This window comes from Rana temporaria, chromosome 1, assembly GCF_905171775.1.
Source record: "Rana temporaria chromosome 1, aRanTem1.1, whole genome shotgun sequence".
Classification (NCBI taxonomy): domain Eukaryota; kingdom Metazoa; phylum Chordata; class Amphibia; order Anura; family Ranidae; genus Rana; species Rana temporaria.
Window position 1 is genome coordinate 524,944,838 of NC_053489.1, and position 16,363 is coordinate 524,961,200.

A 16,363-nucleotide genomic window follows, 5' to 3' on the forward strand; every position below is an offset into this window, starting at 1 on the left:
AACACATACACACACATCATAGGTTGAACTGGATGGATTGGTGTTTTTTTTTCAACCTCAGCTATTATGTAGCTATGTAACAATATATTTTTTTAGCAAAACTATACAAAAAATTCACAAATGGGTTTCCAAGTATACAAATATAAGGGTTTACAAAAATATAGAGCATACTGCAAATTCTTCTATGGGATAACTAAAACCCCAAACAAATGCAGTGTAATTGATCAAAAAGGGAGAGTATAGCCTCAATTAAATTAAATGTATAACATATATCAATGTGCCATCATTCCGTTGATGTCATGGCTGCATTATACTTTTTCAGGCTTAAAACATTTTCAGCAAAGTACAGAAAATAAAGCAAAAAATCTTGTTATAAATGCATGTTTTTTGTAAGTTCCTGTTAGCTTAAAGTGGTTGTTAAGTCAATTATTCTAATCCTTTCCAGCCCCTCTGTGATAACAAAATGTACTACACAGTTTCTGTGTGTTTTTTTTTTTTATTCGGCAGCAAAATCAATTTTTTCATATCGCTGATGTGCGATCACGTGATCGCCCCCCACGTTCCTTCCCCTATTCAAGGACTGCAGTGGGGGGGGGGGGCTGAGTTTCACCTCTGGCATCAGTCGGGTGGTCGCATGACCGCACATCGGTGATGTGAACAAAGGCATTTAGCTGCAGAATTGAAAAAAAAAACAAACACACACTGTGTAGTGTATCTTGTTATTGCAGAGGGACTGGCAGGAATTAGAATCACTAACTTTTCCTAGACGAAAGTCAGAAGGAGAGGGGCAGCAGAGGAGACGACTCACTACAGACTCCCGAGCTGACAGGGAGAGAGGGAGGAGGAGAGAGGAGAGCAGCGGGATGACAGAGGCATGTAAACTGATCAAGGTATCTTGGATCAGTAGCCATGATTACAGAGGGCAGCACACCAAGGAGGACACATAACCAGACAGGATCAACCAGGTATATTACAACAAAGAAAGGGACAAATGACACTGCTTTCTTTTATGGTTACAACGACTTTAACAGCACAAGCAACCTTATATTTCTTTTGTAAACGTCTAATTCCATCAGCCCTAATGTGTTAAAAAGAAGGTATGGTTGTTAAAGAGAAACAACCATAGCTGCCCAGGAATAGGAAGTGCGATATTAATACAATTACCAGGTGACAAAAAAATATAAAAAAAAATGAATGCAGGTGCCAAATCCAAGTACTGGTAAGCTGCAATCTTACATTTTTGTTTTTGGTGTTAGATATGCTTTAACAATAATTCACAATCTGACTTGCACTGGATACTTTGCTGTGTTTCAGGCTTGGCAAATTCTATACAGGGTTCCATTACTCTTGTAACTTGAAGCAGTGTGTAGAAGAAATACTTGGCAGCACAGCCAAAGAAATTACTGATTGCTACAGACTTGGACATAACGAACAGATAACAGTATAGATAACAAGAAATGGCATTCAGAGGCCGCAGAGTTCTCTTGTGCAGAAGCAGTGTTTTGGCCTTTGTCCAAAATGCATTCCCACATTATATGGAGCTTTAGATGTCATTCCGGTTCTGCCAGTCGGAATGATGATGTGAGATTGATTAAAAAGTTGCTAGTTTTAGCATGCTTTCACACTGCTTCATTAAAAAAATGCATGAAAAACACTTATGCATTTTTTATTTGTCTCTGGTGCGTTCTCTGGGTGCCTGACTCCCAGCATGCACCTGCAAAACATGAGCAGGTAACTCAAAAAACACACCAAAATCACAACCATGGTGCATTTATGGTACATTTTTTATGCGTTTTCCATTTATTTCAAGTGTTTTTGTTGCTGTTCTAAAAAGCTCATCAAAGATGAACCAGGCTGGACTTCAAAAAGTCTGCGGGCTAGATTCAGGTACGAGATACGACGGCGTATCTCCAGATACGCCGTCGTATCTCTGAGTTGCGGCGTCGTATCTATGCGACTGATTCATAGAATCGGTTACGCATAGATTTCCCTAAGATCCGACTGGCGTAAGTGTCTTACACCGTCAAATCTTAGGCTGCATATTTACGCTGGCCGCTAGTTGGCGCTTCCGTATATTTATGCAAGGAATATGCAAATTAGGTAGTTACGCCGATTCAGAAACGTACGTCCGCCCGGCGCAAATTTTGACGTCGTTTACGTTAGGCTTTTTCCGGCGTAAAGTTACCCCTGCTATATGAGGCGTATCCTATGTTCAGTATGGACGTCGTTCCCGCGTCGAATTTTGAAAATTTTACGTCGTTTGCGTAAGTCGTTCGCGAATAGGGCTGGACGTAATTTACGTTCACGTCGAAAGCAATGACGATTTGCGGCGGAATTTCGAGCATGCGCACTGGGATTCTTTCACGAACGGCACATCCGTTCGTAAAAAACGTTCAATACGCGGGGTCACCATTCATTTAAATAAAACACGCCCACATCATTCCCATTTGAATTAGGCGGGCTTACGCCGGTCCACATATGTTACGCCGCCGTAACTTAGGGCGCAAGTTCTTTCTGAATACGGAACTTGCGCCCTAATTTACGGCGGCGTAACGTATCTGAGATACGTTACGCCCCGCAGAAAGATACTCCATTGTATCTGAATCTACCCCTGCACCTGTATCTTTTTTGACAACGTAAAAACACAGCAAAAACGGATCAGTGTAACAACAGCCTTTGGTGGGGTACAGGGTTGCCAACTTTCAGTAAATTTACGAACAGTTTGTTAAATCTGTACTTTTTGCATCTGTCCTTGATTGTCCATTACGGACATGTAAGCTGCGTGTCCGTAACTGACATTCTTTACCAGATGCAACAATTATGGTTTTTACAAACTGTTTGTAAATTTTCTGAAAGTTGGCAACCCTGGTGGGGTAGATGGATAAACAATCAGCAATTCTAAAGCAAAAAAAGTTTTTGGTTCTGATGCCACGTACACACGACCGTTTTTCGGGTTCTAAAAAATGACGATGTCATTAAAAACGATCGTGTGTGGGCTCCAGAGCATTTTTCACGTTGTAAAAAATGGCCATTTAAAATTTAGAACATGCTCTAATTTTTCACGTCGTTTTAAACGTTGTCGTTTTTTACGTCGTAAAAAATGGTCGTGTGTGGGCTTTAACGACGTGAAAAAAACGTGCATGCTCAGAAGCAAGTTATGAGATGGGAGCGGCAGTGACACACCTCTATCCCTCCTATTCTGGAGTGTGGTTCGAGGGGTATCCATCATATCGTTGTTGACAAGCCTATTTTTTTATTACCTTTTTTTATTACCTTTTTTTAATTAATAAATTGTCAACGGTAACACACTAGGCTGGTGCGCCTTTCTTTTTCTTCTTTTTTGTTCTCTGCTAGGATATTCCCCATCCATGAAGGGCAGCAAGGCCACTGTTACCATTTTTGACATTTGTGGAAATTTCCATGCGGAACATTGATTTATTGTTGGACAATCCACTCGTGCGCAGGAGTTTGTTGTCTTTTCTGTTTATGAGATGGGAGCGCTCGTTTTGGTAAAACTAACGTTTGTAATGGAGTAAGCACATTCATCACGCTGTAACAGACTGAAAAGCGCAAATCGTCTTTTACTAACACAAAATCAGCTAAAGCAGCCCAAAGGGTGGCGCCATCCGCATGGAACTTCCCCTTTATAGTGCCGTCGTACATCACCACGTTTTTTTTTTCACGATCGTGTGTAGGCAAGGTTTTAATGATCGGGTTGAAAAAAAAATCGTTTTTTCTAGACCCTTAAAAACTTCATTTTTTTACAACCCGAAAAACGGTTGTGTGTATGCGGCATAAGGCATCATGCATGCTGCAGTTAAAACTTGTCAGTTTTTTTTCTGCCCCTCCATTTAGCCATGTACACAAAGAGTACTATGTTTCTCACAGCCTCTAGCATTACAAGCTCTAGCATGTATCTTTAGACATAACACGGTCGTTGCCCGGTTGCCGTAAGCCATCAGCTGAAATGAAAATCGCTATCAACTTGAGGTTTCTTTGTTAATTGTCCCCTCTAGTGGTCAGAAATAGGGCTATAACACATTAAAATGTGTCTCCTATCTGGTTTAGAATACAGTAAATACTTGTTTGCAGAAATATGTTACAAGTGGAAAAATAAATTTTTTGCTAACCTATGCAAAAATGTCACAAATAAGTATACAAATGTAGTTTCTTACAAACATATAGAATATACTTTAAATTCTTCTAGGATAACTAAAACCCAAAACAAATGCAATGTAACAATGTAATTGATGTGATGGCTGCATTATTCTTATTTCACACAAACAAGACGACTAAATTCTTTTTTCAGGCTTAAAATGTTTTCAGCAAGTTCATAAAATAAAGTAAAATCTTGCTAGAAATGCATGGTTTGGTAGCTTACGTTTACAGGCAGGAGCATTTAGAAAAACAAACATTGCTTGCGTGTTCAGAGAGGAGCATTTGGGCAGAAAAAACACACATAAACCCGCATGTTTATGTGCTTTTGCACGCTAATGTATTCTACTGGCCAGAATAAATTAAAATGCTGTGCAATGAAATGCCTGAATGCGCATTGCAAACAGGTACCAGGCATACCCCACTTTTAAGTACGCAATGGGGTTAATTTACTAAAGCTGGAAAGTGCAAAATCAGGCTCACTTCTGCATAAAAACCAATGAGCTTCTAACCTCAACTAGTTCAATTAAAGGGGTTGTAAAGACAAAAATATTTTCCTCTTAAATAAAGTCTGACAGTAGCTGATGAAGTAAAAAGTAATGTTTTGCATTATAACTAGTTTGATATCTGTTGAAATCGAGCTGTTTTATTCACCTCCATCACTCCTGAATCATTCTCACTGACTTCCTGGTTTGCGGTGCGCATTCATTCTTGCAACATCACGGCCTAATGGGAACTTCAGTTCCCATTAGGCTTAGCCTCCATGCCTGTGAGGGATAAGAGAGCATATTCACGCAGGGCTGTAGTCATAGGGAGGGGGTGAGCACATTCTGCTTTCCACCATGCAAAACGGCTCAGATGCTGGTGGAAAGCAAGAAGAGGAGTGATAGGAAATGGCATTTTCAAACCTGGATTACTGTATTTTGGAGGTCAAAAGGAACAACGAGGCAAGTGATATTTAAATGCTCTAGCTTACAGCAATCAATTGAACTAATAAAAAACGAACCTTTAGTGTTCCTTTAAAGCGGTGGTTCACCCTCCTTCACATCATTATACCATTACATTCGGCATCGTAGCGCGAGCTACGGTATGCCGGTCTTAAATTTTTAATCCCCGTACTCACTGTGCTATCGATCATTGAAGAATCCGACTCCCGCGGGGAATGGGCGTGCCTATGGAGAGGGAGGATGATTGACGGCCGGCTCTGGCACGTCACGCTCCCCGAAGACAGCCGGAGTAGGTCTCGGCTCTTCACGGCGCCTGCGCACAGGCTATGCGCAGGCGCCGTGAAGAGCCAAGCCTATTTCGGCTATTTCCGGAGAAGCGTGACGTGCCAGGGCCGGCCGTCAATCACCTTCTCTCACCATAGGAACGCCCATTCCCCGGAATCTTCAATGAGCCATAGCACAGTGAGTACGGGGATAAAAAATGTAAGACCGGCATACCGTAGCTCGTGCTACGATGCCGAATGTAATGGTATAATAAAAAAAAACATTTTTTTTTTTTTAACAGGGTGAACCCCCGCTTTAAGCTTTGGTAAGACAACCTGGAATCTCATTGGTTTCTATGCAGAAGTGAGCCTGATTTTGCGCTTTCCAGCTTTAGTAAATAAACCCCATTGTGTACTTAAAAGTGGGGTATGCCTGTATAAACAATGTGAAAAATGTGTCTTTTACTGGGTTTTCTAAGCAGCTTCTGTAAGGAGGAAAGGTATCCAAAGAAGCACAGTTTGCATGAAGCATAAATATTATAAGGAGCTGGACTACAATATTTTTAGAAGGCGCTTCGTTTAAATGCATATTTGTATAGTAGACCCAACTCTGCAATACATGCAGTATTTTTTAGTAATGAAAAAATATTGTATTCTTGTGTATTTTTGTCTGGTGCCCTTTAAATATTGGATACCAAAGCTTGTGCACAATACCAATGGAGTTGGGCTAAAAAACGTATTTTCTTAACATTGTCATTGTGACCTGTCAGACAAGAAGAAGTTAGGCTCGGTTCACATATGAGCCGCATGCGTCTCACAGCAGGGGTCTGGTGCACGCTGCCTCGCCGTTTCAGGTCCGATTTCAGCCTGAATTTTGGGCTGAATTCGCACCTGAAACGAACCAAAAGACGCACAGCTTTTTCTGCAAAACGCACTCGACCAGCTGTGAAGATATGTGAACCGGCTCCATAGAGAGCCGGTTAAAATCTCCTGCTATTGCGAATTGGATGGAATGCGCTTCCAATTCGCAATGGTGTGAATCCAGCCTTAAAGCCAACTGATAGCTTTGCATACCGGGCTGGAATGTCCTTGTAATCACTGTATTAATATTTCATGGTCTAAGCAGGGGTAGGCAACAACAGCACTCCAGCTGAGTTTAAACTACCGATCCCATGAGGCACTGCAAGACCAACAGCCACAGGCATGACTCCCAAAGGCCTGATGGGATTTGAAGTTTCACCACAACTGGAGTGCAGAGGTTGCAAAAAGAGTGCAAATGCTGCAGAATTAACTTAAAGAATAAGGGTGGAACACTCACCATTGTGTCTTGCAATTAATGTTATTGATTACATAGAGAAGTGGATAGGCTATATAGGAGATGTACTTTTAAGTTAATTTCAATAAGAAGGGTAGGTTAGAAAATATTTTTAGTTAGTTACTGCTTCAGAACGTGTAGGATGGGTTTGATAGTTACCTCTATCAGTGTTCCTGCAAATATCTCTAACTGCAGTGGGCCCTGTTATGTTGTAGAAAACTGGAGAAATCTGCTCAGTGCACTGCACTAAGGGACGTGCACAACAGATGCAGTCCAGTGCGTTTTTTTCCTGCATCAAAAATGCATGTACAGTAGGTTACATGGGTTCCATTTGCATAGTTCACACCAGTGCAGTGCGTTCCAGTGCAGTCAAAAGAATTAATCAAATGCATTACAGCAAAAAACAAAAAAACTCGAAACCTTGGAAAAAAAGATGGGAAAAAAACTCTCTGGAACACATCAAAACTGAGTTTTTGTGGTGTGAACTGTAAGCAAAAAGGCAGCGAAAACGCATCCAGAGTGCATTTTTGTAGTGTGAACCGACCCTAAAGGCATACCTCCCAACTTTCTGAGATGAGAAAGAGAGGCAACTTTTAAGTATATAGGTAAAAGACATGCTACGTGAACCAGGAACAATTAATATTCAAAAAATGATTGGTTAAAGTGAATGTAAACCCTCCATACACCCAGTGAAGTGAACAGCCTCAGATGATACACAGAGATGAACCAAATCTTCCTACATAGGTTATACATCCATATATGCTGTCTTCACAGTTATATACTGTTTAGAAAGTTCAGATCATTTTATGAAATTTTCTCTTCCGGTTTAACACAGACGTGTGATGTCTGGGCATACAGCCAAGATAGCTAAAATTGGTGATTGGAGGTAAGGCACACACCCCCTCTCCACATAGGCAGAGACTCTCAAAGGTGCTTTGTAACAGGGCCAGCTTCCTGCTAATCTTAGCAACCTCCCCTGACAGAAATATCAGGCTGCTTTTATGTGATGTGTCAGAGAATTTATTAGGAGTTATCAGGCTGATAACAGAGGAACGGGTCAGGAGAGAGCTACGGGACTTAGCTCTTTGAAGAGAGATAACAAAATACTGCAGATATATGTGCCCGGCTCAAATTTCATTAATTGGGTTTACATCCACTTTAAATGCCTTTTTTTGCCACCACTTTTCTTTTATGCTGGGTTTTCAAAATATAACAAATGCATATATTCTGGGGTTAGATGAAAGGTTTATTGTTCTGCAACAATTTCAGTAGTTAAGTGCATTTTCTTTAGAGAGGTCTACACATCAAACCTAATAGCGTGACAACTAAGGAGGAAAGGGGGATTGTGTTCCAAAAGGGATAATCCTTTCAAATGAGTGACAGTTGGGAACTATGCAAAAGGACCCGCTGAACCTGGATCCTCATCACATGACGTTAGGTTGAGGCCTCCAATTATTTTTATTCTATCTGCCTTACTGATACTGTCAGGCCCCGTACACACGTCCGAGGAACTCGACGGGCAAAACTCATCGTTTTGCTCGTCGAGTTCTGTGTGAAGCCGCCGAGGATATTTGGTTCAGCGAGGAACTCGTCGGCTTCCTCGGGCCGAAAGTGTACACACGGCCGGGTTTCTCGGCAGAATACAGCTCCGATCGAGTTTCTGGCTGAATTCTGCCGAGAAACTCGGTCGTGCGTACGGGGCCTCAGAGTTTTTACATAGACCTCCTATATTTCTTTCTTGAGTGCTTTGTCTTTTGATTTAACTGTTACAAAGGTGGCCAAAATGGTATATATCTACCCCTAAGGATTAGGAGGGCTTTATGCAACAAAGGGGATACAATAAGGCAAGAACTAGACTTGAGCATAAAAATCTAATTGTTAGGCAAACAGGTAAATAATCAAGATTTGGATAAAATGGAAAATGGTCAACAATCCAGATATAGAACTTTACTGCACCGCTGTGAAATCACAGCTGTGGGTCTCTGCGCCCCATGCAAGTAGGTGTCCAGTACAGTACAGTAATCAAAAAAACAGTCCAGGGTACTCACGAAATGTCACCCTTTTTTATTTAATCATAGATTTTAAAGGCTAAAAACAATTAAAACATTGTCAACAAATGTTTTTTTTGCGTTTCAAGGCAGCATAAATACAGTATATAAAAGCAAGTGCTTTGCATGAGAAAAATTCATTGACTGGATGCGTTTTTTGTGTTTTTAGCCTTTTAGAATGTATGATTAAATAAAGAAAAGTGATTTTTCGTGTGTGCCCCTTTTTTGATAGGTGTTTGGAATATACAGAGATATGTAAAATAGCTTTTATATAGTGAATACAATGCATGATTGGTTCGCAGACTTTTGTGATTTTGATATTTTCATAGATACTGTAAGTGACAGACACAAATCTAACCTTATGCAAGTATAAAGAGGGGACAGTAAGTTCTGCACTCTCTGCAGATATCGTAAAGATTTTAAAAAGCTTTTTTCTTATGCCCTATACACACGACCGGTTTTCCCATTGGAAAAAGTCCGATGAGAGCTTTTGGCCGGGAATCTCGACCGTGTGTATGCTCCATTGGACTTTTTCCCACAGGAAACTGCCAGAAAAAAGAGAGCAGGATCTCCTATTTCCCTGTCAGGAAGAAATCCTAGCGGGAAAACGGTACGCCTGTATGCAATTTCAACGTGCAAAAAAACGGGCATGCTCAGAATCAAGTTGACGCATGCTCGAAAGCATTGAACTTCATTTTTTTTCGGCTCGTCATAGTGTTGTACGTCACCACGTTTTTAAATGTCGGAATTTGGTTTGACCGTGTGTACGCAAGACCAGCTTGAGCAGAATCCTGTCGGGAAAACCATCACGCTTTTTTCAAACGGGAAAACCGGTCGTGTGTACAGGGCAAAAGAGTTTCAGTTTAATGACTGGATGCCACTTTGTTTTATTACAGCTTCATTGTTTTATCTTTTCAGGTGGCGCATCCACTTATACGGGCTCAGCTAGTGGACTATATTTACAATGGCTTCCTTTTGCCAGTGATGGCTCCTGCATTACACAAGGTTAGTGTTTTTGCGTAAAATATTTATCTTAATGTAAAGATTTCAATCTGCAATAATGAACTCTTCTGAAGGTTATTGGTGCAGAGAAGACCTGCAATGCCTGATCCTTGTCCGAATGTCACAATTAGTTCACTATGTACAGATCCCTAAACTATTGGGGATCAATAGACATGAGAAAAGGGGTTGGATATTCTCACAAAAGATTTTTTTTCATCAACATGCAGGCTTGGACTGTTCTAGTATGTGTGGCTATAGCTTTAGAGGAAGCAGGAGAAAGAAAAGGAAGGTATCTCCTTTGACTGAATAATCCAAGATGGGCATTTCCTATTTCACCAAGATCAGTAAATTGGGAATATCAGTGGAAACTTGCTAGTGGTGCTCATAGACATGGGTATAATTTAATGTATATTGGTGCCTTGACGCAGGCTCTCCTCATCAGGTGTAACATACAGACAGATCTAAATGTTTTCAACACAAGATAAGCAAGCGATTAGAGAATTTAAACGCTAAAGTGTGCTGTAATCCGCTAGGGCTCCTTCTTAAATGACAGAAAGTGAAGTACCTTTGTTCTCCTAGAGACTCCAGAAGTGTGATCAAGCGATTCATTTAGTGGCTATTAAGAGTGTTCTCTATGATGCAGAAAAAATTTGATCTCGTCAGCAGCAATAATGCTAATACTATGGCTCAGAGGACTGTGTTGCTTAATACAGTTAACCCATGGCCTGTTTTTGAAACCTATAAGTGATCTATTGTTGCTTTTGCCTTTCTGCAATGCACAAATTTAAAATCTTTAAAGATGGATTTTTTCTTGACACACATTTTCACAAAATGTCGGACATTTTCTTGCCGTGTGCAGGCAGGTCTTTTACTGAACAGAAGCTGATATTTGCAATTTTTCAAATTATCTATAAGTAATTCTGTAAGATGCCTGTGATATGTAAGATTTAACCTAAAAGTGCAGACGCTTGCTTTCTGGATAAATTACTAATAAATGCTACAGATTGTTACTTGATCACTTGCCAACCAGTGACGTACCGGTACATTGCTGGATTAGAAGGGTGATATCTCAGTCATTGCTGCAGCTGCAGCAATGAATCAGTTATAATTTTTTAAGTCTGGTGATTCCTGCTGCCACCACCTTTACTAGGCTCCCCCATCCGGTAAGGAAGTGAACAGTGGCATGTAAATGGTGTTCGCATCACACATGTGAGGCCTCGTACACACGACCGAGAAACTCGACAGGCGAAACACATCGTTTTGCTCGTCGAGTTCCTTGTGAAGCCGTCGAGAAACTCGACAAGCCAATTTTCTCCATTCCCGTCAAGGAAATAGAGAACATGCTTTCTTTTTGGCTCGTTGAGTTTCTTGACAGTTTCCTCGACGAAAATGTACACACGACCGGTTTCCTCGGCAAAAAAAGTTTCTTGCTGGTTTTTGCCGAGAAACTCGGTCGTGTGTACGAGGCCTGAGTTATCACCACAATTGTTATAGTGAGAGCAATAATTCTAGCACTGGACCTACTGTATAACTCCAAAATGGTACCCTGTAATGGCTTATAAGGCTTCACCTATGAAGATTTTTTAGGTACCACAGCTTGACGCCATTCCACAAGCATGCACAATTTTAAAGCATGACATGTTGGGTACCTTTTTACTCGGCATAACATCATCTTATATATTTTACTAAACAATTGGACATTATATTGCATTTTTGTGCATTACAATTTATCAAAATCTCCCCAAAAATAGTGTTAAAAAAAGTGTGCTAATACTGTGCGACATAAAAAATTGCAACATCTTCCACTTTATCCTCTAATGCCACATACACACGATCGGTTCATTCGATGAAAACGGATCGATGGATTTTTTCATCAGATATCCGATGAAGCTGACTTTTATCAGTCTTGCCTACACACCATCAGTTAAAAATCCGATCGTGTCCAACGGGATTACCGCTAAGGAGGTTAAAAAAACATATAATATTTGGGGGTTCTAAGTAATTTTCTAAAAAAAAGAAAAGAAGATTTTTACACTTTTGTGAAAAGTGTCAAGATAGGCCTGAGGCTCAAGTGGTAAAATAACACTTTTAATTGTTACATGTTTATATTTGAAAATTTCCTTAAATCCAGTCAGTACAGGAAGTGATGGGGAATCTCTCAAATGGGGACAAAGGCAAAAGCCAAAAATGGAAAATTGTTATCAAATACTTGAGAGAGTGGGTAACCGCTCAAAGAGAACCAGGTAATCTGATTCCTGTGGTCCGAGCCAAGGGTGCAGGCAGTGCAATCAAAATGCAGGTTAGGATGAAGGAAAAAAGCTGGGACAGCCGCACTCCAAAAAAACTCCTCCTTTAATTAAAAATCACAAAATACATGCCACAGCAAAAAACAGCACAACAAAAGAAAAGCTGACGTTTCGCACTATGCCTTAGTGCTTCTTCATAGCCAGCTATGAAGAAGCACTAAGGCATAGTGCGAAACGTCAGCTTTTCTTTTGTTGTGCTGTTTTTTGCTGTGGCATGTATTTTGTGATTTTTAATTAAAGGAGGAGTTTTTTTGGAGTGCGGCTGTCCCAGCTTTTTTCCTTCATCCTAACCTGCACTGTTATCAAATACTTACTGTAATTTTTCTTTCCTGTCTTATCTCAATGACAGCATACCCATGCGTAAGCCTCTGCTGCCAAACTCCATTAGAACCCCATACCATTTTCCACTTCATGGCAGCATACACATGCGGAATATCTAGTCTAATATTTACATGCCCCCAGTGATCTCCAACTCCCCCCAGTGATCTCCAACTCCCCCAGTGCTCTCCAGCCCCTGTACACTCCGGTCCCCCCAGAGCTCTCCAGCCCCTCCCAGTGCTCATCAGGCCCCCTGTACTCTCCAGCTCCCAGTGCTCTCAGGCCCCCCTGTGCTCTCAGGCCCCCCTGTGCTCTCAGGCCCCCCTGTGCTCTCAGATCCCCCTGTGCTCTCAGGCCCCCCAGTGCTCATTAGCCCCACTGTACTCTCCCCCAGTGCTCTCCAGCCCCCCCAGTGCTCATCAGCCCCCTGTACGCTCTGGCCCCCAGTGGTCATCAGCCCCCTGTACTCTTTGCCCCCCCCAGTGCTCTCCAGCCCCCCCAGTGCTCTTCAGTCCCCCCCAGTGCTCTTCAGCCCCCCCGTGCTCTCCAACCCTCCCCCAGTGCTCTCAGGCCCCCCCCAGTGCTCTCCAGCCCCTCCCAGTACTCTCAGGCCCCCTGTGCTCATCAACCCATGTACTCTCCGCCCCCCAGTGCTCATCAGCCCCCCCCGTACTCTCCGGCCCCCAGTGCTATCAGGCCCCCCAGTGCTCATCAGCCCCCCCTGTACTTTCTGGCCCCTCTCTGCTCATCAACCCCTGTACTCTTTGGCCCCCTAATGCTCTCCTGCCCCTCCCAGTGCTCTCAGGCCCCCCAGGGCTCATCAGCACCCCTGCACTCTCTGGCCCCCCAGTGCTCTCCAGCCCTCCGTGCTCTCCAGCCCCTCCCAGTGATCTCAGGCCCCTCTCTGCTCATCAACCCCTGTACTCTTTGGCCCCCTAATACTCTCCTGCCCCTCCCAGTGCTCTCAGGCCCCCCAGGGCTCATCAGCACCCCTGTACTCTCTGGCCCCCAGCGCTCTCCAACCCCCCCAGTGCTCTCCAGCCCTCTGTACTCTACAGCCCTCCCCCAGTGCTCTCAGCCCTCCCCCAGTGCTCTCAGGCCCCTCCAGTGCTCTCCAGCCCTCTGTGCTCTCCAGTCCCTCCCAGTGCTCTCAGGCCCCCTGTGCTCATCAACCCCTGTACTCTCCGGCCCCCCTAATGCTCTCCAGCCCCTCCCAGTGCTCTCAGGCCCCCCTGTGCTTATCATCTCCCCTTTACTCTCCGGCCCCCAGTGCTCTCCAGCCCCTCCCAGTGCTCTCAGGCCCCCCTATGTTCTCTGGCCACCCCTGTGCTCTCCTCCCCTACTGTGCTCTCCACTCCCCATGCTCTTCACCCCCTGTGCTCTGTGGCCCCCTTAGTGCTCTCCACATTCCCCCATGTTCTCCACCCCCCCCACATTCTCCGCCCCCCATGCTCTTCGTGCCTCCTGGTAAATTAGCCATGGGCTGCTCAGTCTAACATGCCCAGGCCTAAATTGTGTCCCAGTCCAGGTCTGGTCAGATAAATAGGCTCAATACAATAATCTATATATATAAAACTCAACGTGTGTGTGTGTGTGTGTGTGTATGTATGTATGTTCCAGCATCACGTCCAAACGGCTAAAGATATTAACATGAAACTTGGCACACATGTTACTTATATGTCAGCAACAAACATAGGATAGGTGGTTTAACCCTTACCCACCCCCATTTGCCATGGTCGGGGTTTTTCTTTAAAGTCCCATTCAACTCTATGGGAAATACATGTTACTTCATAACTTCCAAACGGCTGTACATATTTCGATAACACTTGGTCACATGTTACTTATATGTCCACTTAAACTATAGGATAGTTAATTTATCCCTTAACTACCCCCATTTGTGAGGGTCGGGGTTTTTGTTTAAAGTCCCATGCAAATCAATGGGAAATGTATGTTCCCACATAACTTCTGTACGCCTGGAGATATTTCAATAATACCTGGTACACATATTACTTATATGCCAAATAAAAATATATGACAGTTAAATTAACCCTTACCTACACCCTTATATAAAAGATGGGTATATTTATATTACTATGATTTTCCTCCCCAAAAGGTTAAGATAGGAAGACCGGGCAACGCCGGGTATTCAGCTAGTGTAACATAAACATGTTCAGAAATGGTCATTTTGCTGCATTACTGATTGTCTCAGGCCAAATTTTTGTAGAATATACTCAGAAAGTGTCAGCACTGCTTCTAGAATGCACTGCCATCTTAGGCAGCGAAATATAACTTTTTCAGCTTGGTGTTGTGAAGAGAAGTGAACAGATTCACCCTCAGATGAAACCAAATTTGGACTATCGAATCAAAGCGTCCGGATCTAAAGCCTGGTACACATGGTCATTTTTTTTTCAACCATTTCAGCCGCGGACCTTTTTGGCTTCCAAATGACCAGGCCACTTTATTGGTATGTGGTCGTATGGGAGTTCAGGGGTGTAACGTTACTATGGTGTATGCTGCTGTGATATAGCTAGAAAATATATCTTTAGAAGATGCTATGTTCCATGCTGCATGCTCTGGTTTCTGATGGCATGATGGCCTCTACTACCCTATAGTTTCTTGATTTACAAATCTCTATATTTAATATAAAAAAAATAAAGAAAAAAAAACAACATTGTTCAGTATGATTACATCTATATAAGGGAGTTCATAGATCCATAAACTAGAGGAATGGCCACATCCCTGATAATATGAAGAAAGAAAGAATACCCCCAGAATGGGACTTTTAAGGCCAGACTCCAACTTTAGATAAGAAAAAAATGTTTATTTGGTGGATCAAGCAAAATTGGGTTGACACTTGTTCACAGAATAAACCTTGAATATCAAGGTGTATATGCACTGGAGCAGGTACAACTATTAAACAAACATACAGATAAATAACACCAGGGACGGAATTGTGTCCCGTGTAAAAAAGAAGAAAGAAAAATTAGAACAAAAAAGTACCCAGTGTAAAACAACATAAAGAATAAAAACACTCTTCAGGGGACGGTAAAAAATGCCCAACGCGTTTCTGGTCTTGTGAACAATCATAAGACCATCATCAGGGGCCACAGGAGTGTACGATTGTAGGTTCTCGATCGTTTTAAAAAAACGAGTAGGGTAATCCCTTGGCGTCGTGGATCTTCCCCTTCCCTTGGGCTCAAAGTAAGATCCCTTCAAATTTAATATACGTAGCTATGGGTGTCCAAAAACACAGGAAATCCCGATGTGGGACGGTTTTTTAATGAAAAGCCAAAAGTTGCTCCAGTAGATCCAATATGGACAGTCCTAGTGTCAATAACCCAGGGAATCCTGGGCTATTTCACAAAAAGGAGGGTTTTTGGAGCACTGTTGCTGTGTATGTATGGAGGCCCAGTGGCGTTAGTCCCTATGTGTGAAGGGTGCCTGGGGATTACATCAGTCTCTGTATGGGCATCTTTAATCAGGTGATCCTTCTCTTTTATATTGATATCCATATCCCGGGCTATATATGCTCAAAGATTTTATACACACAAAATACCAACATAATGAGACGTTTAAAAGGTCTAGAGCAGAACATTTTAATTGTATAGTCAAACTTGGGAACACTAAACTTATAGTAACAGCCTCAGAAACAGTGTTAATTGGCAACTTGACCCATCATGACAAATGAATATTTAATTTCTCATTAAGACATGCTAAGGGTTATGGAATTTTGTTCCAGAATGCTATATAGTCTTGCCTCTTCATCTACTTTGCTGTTATTTGTCTCTGGTCAGCAGCCATGATGTGCCGTGTTGATGCCTTTCCTGATTCCAGTGGGACACATTGTGGTGTCTTATTGAGCTGTTGCTGTGATAAAATGTGAAGTCACTATTCTAAATGTATACCTCAGTGGTGTTGTTTATGTTTTACTAATCGAATTCCCAGTACAATGGATGTTGCTCGTACACAGTAAATAATATGCTTGTTTGGCAGGTTTTACAAAGGCATA

At 42.3% G+C, this 16,363-nt stretch overlaps 1 protein-coding gene across 3 annotated transcripts in view; it reads left to right on the top strand.

Moving 5' to 3' along the window:
• Window positions 1-16,363, top strand: part of FHIP1A (FHF complex subunit HOOK interacting protein 1A) — a 390,138-nt gene that overhangs the window by 261,648 nt on the left and 112,127 nt on the right. For all 3 annotated transcript variants that reach the window (XM_040331897.1, XM_040331896.1, XM_040331898.1), the window contains one exon: window positions 9,647-9,733. In XM_040331897.1, the coding sequence (XP_040187831.1) occupies window positions 9,647-9,733 (87 nt within the window). The remainder of the gene's footprint in view (window positions 1-9,646; window positions 9,734-16,363) is intronic.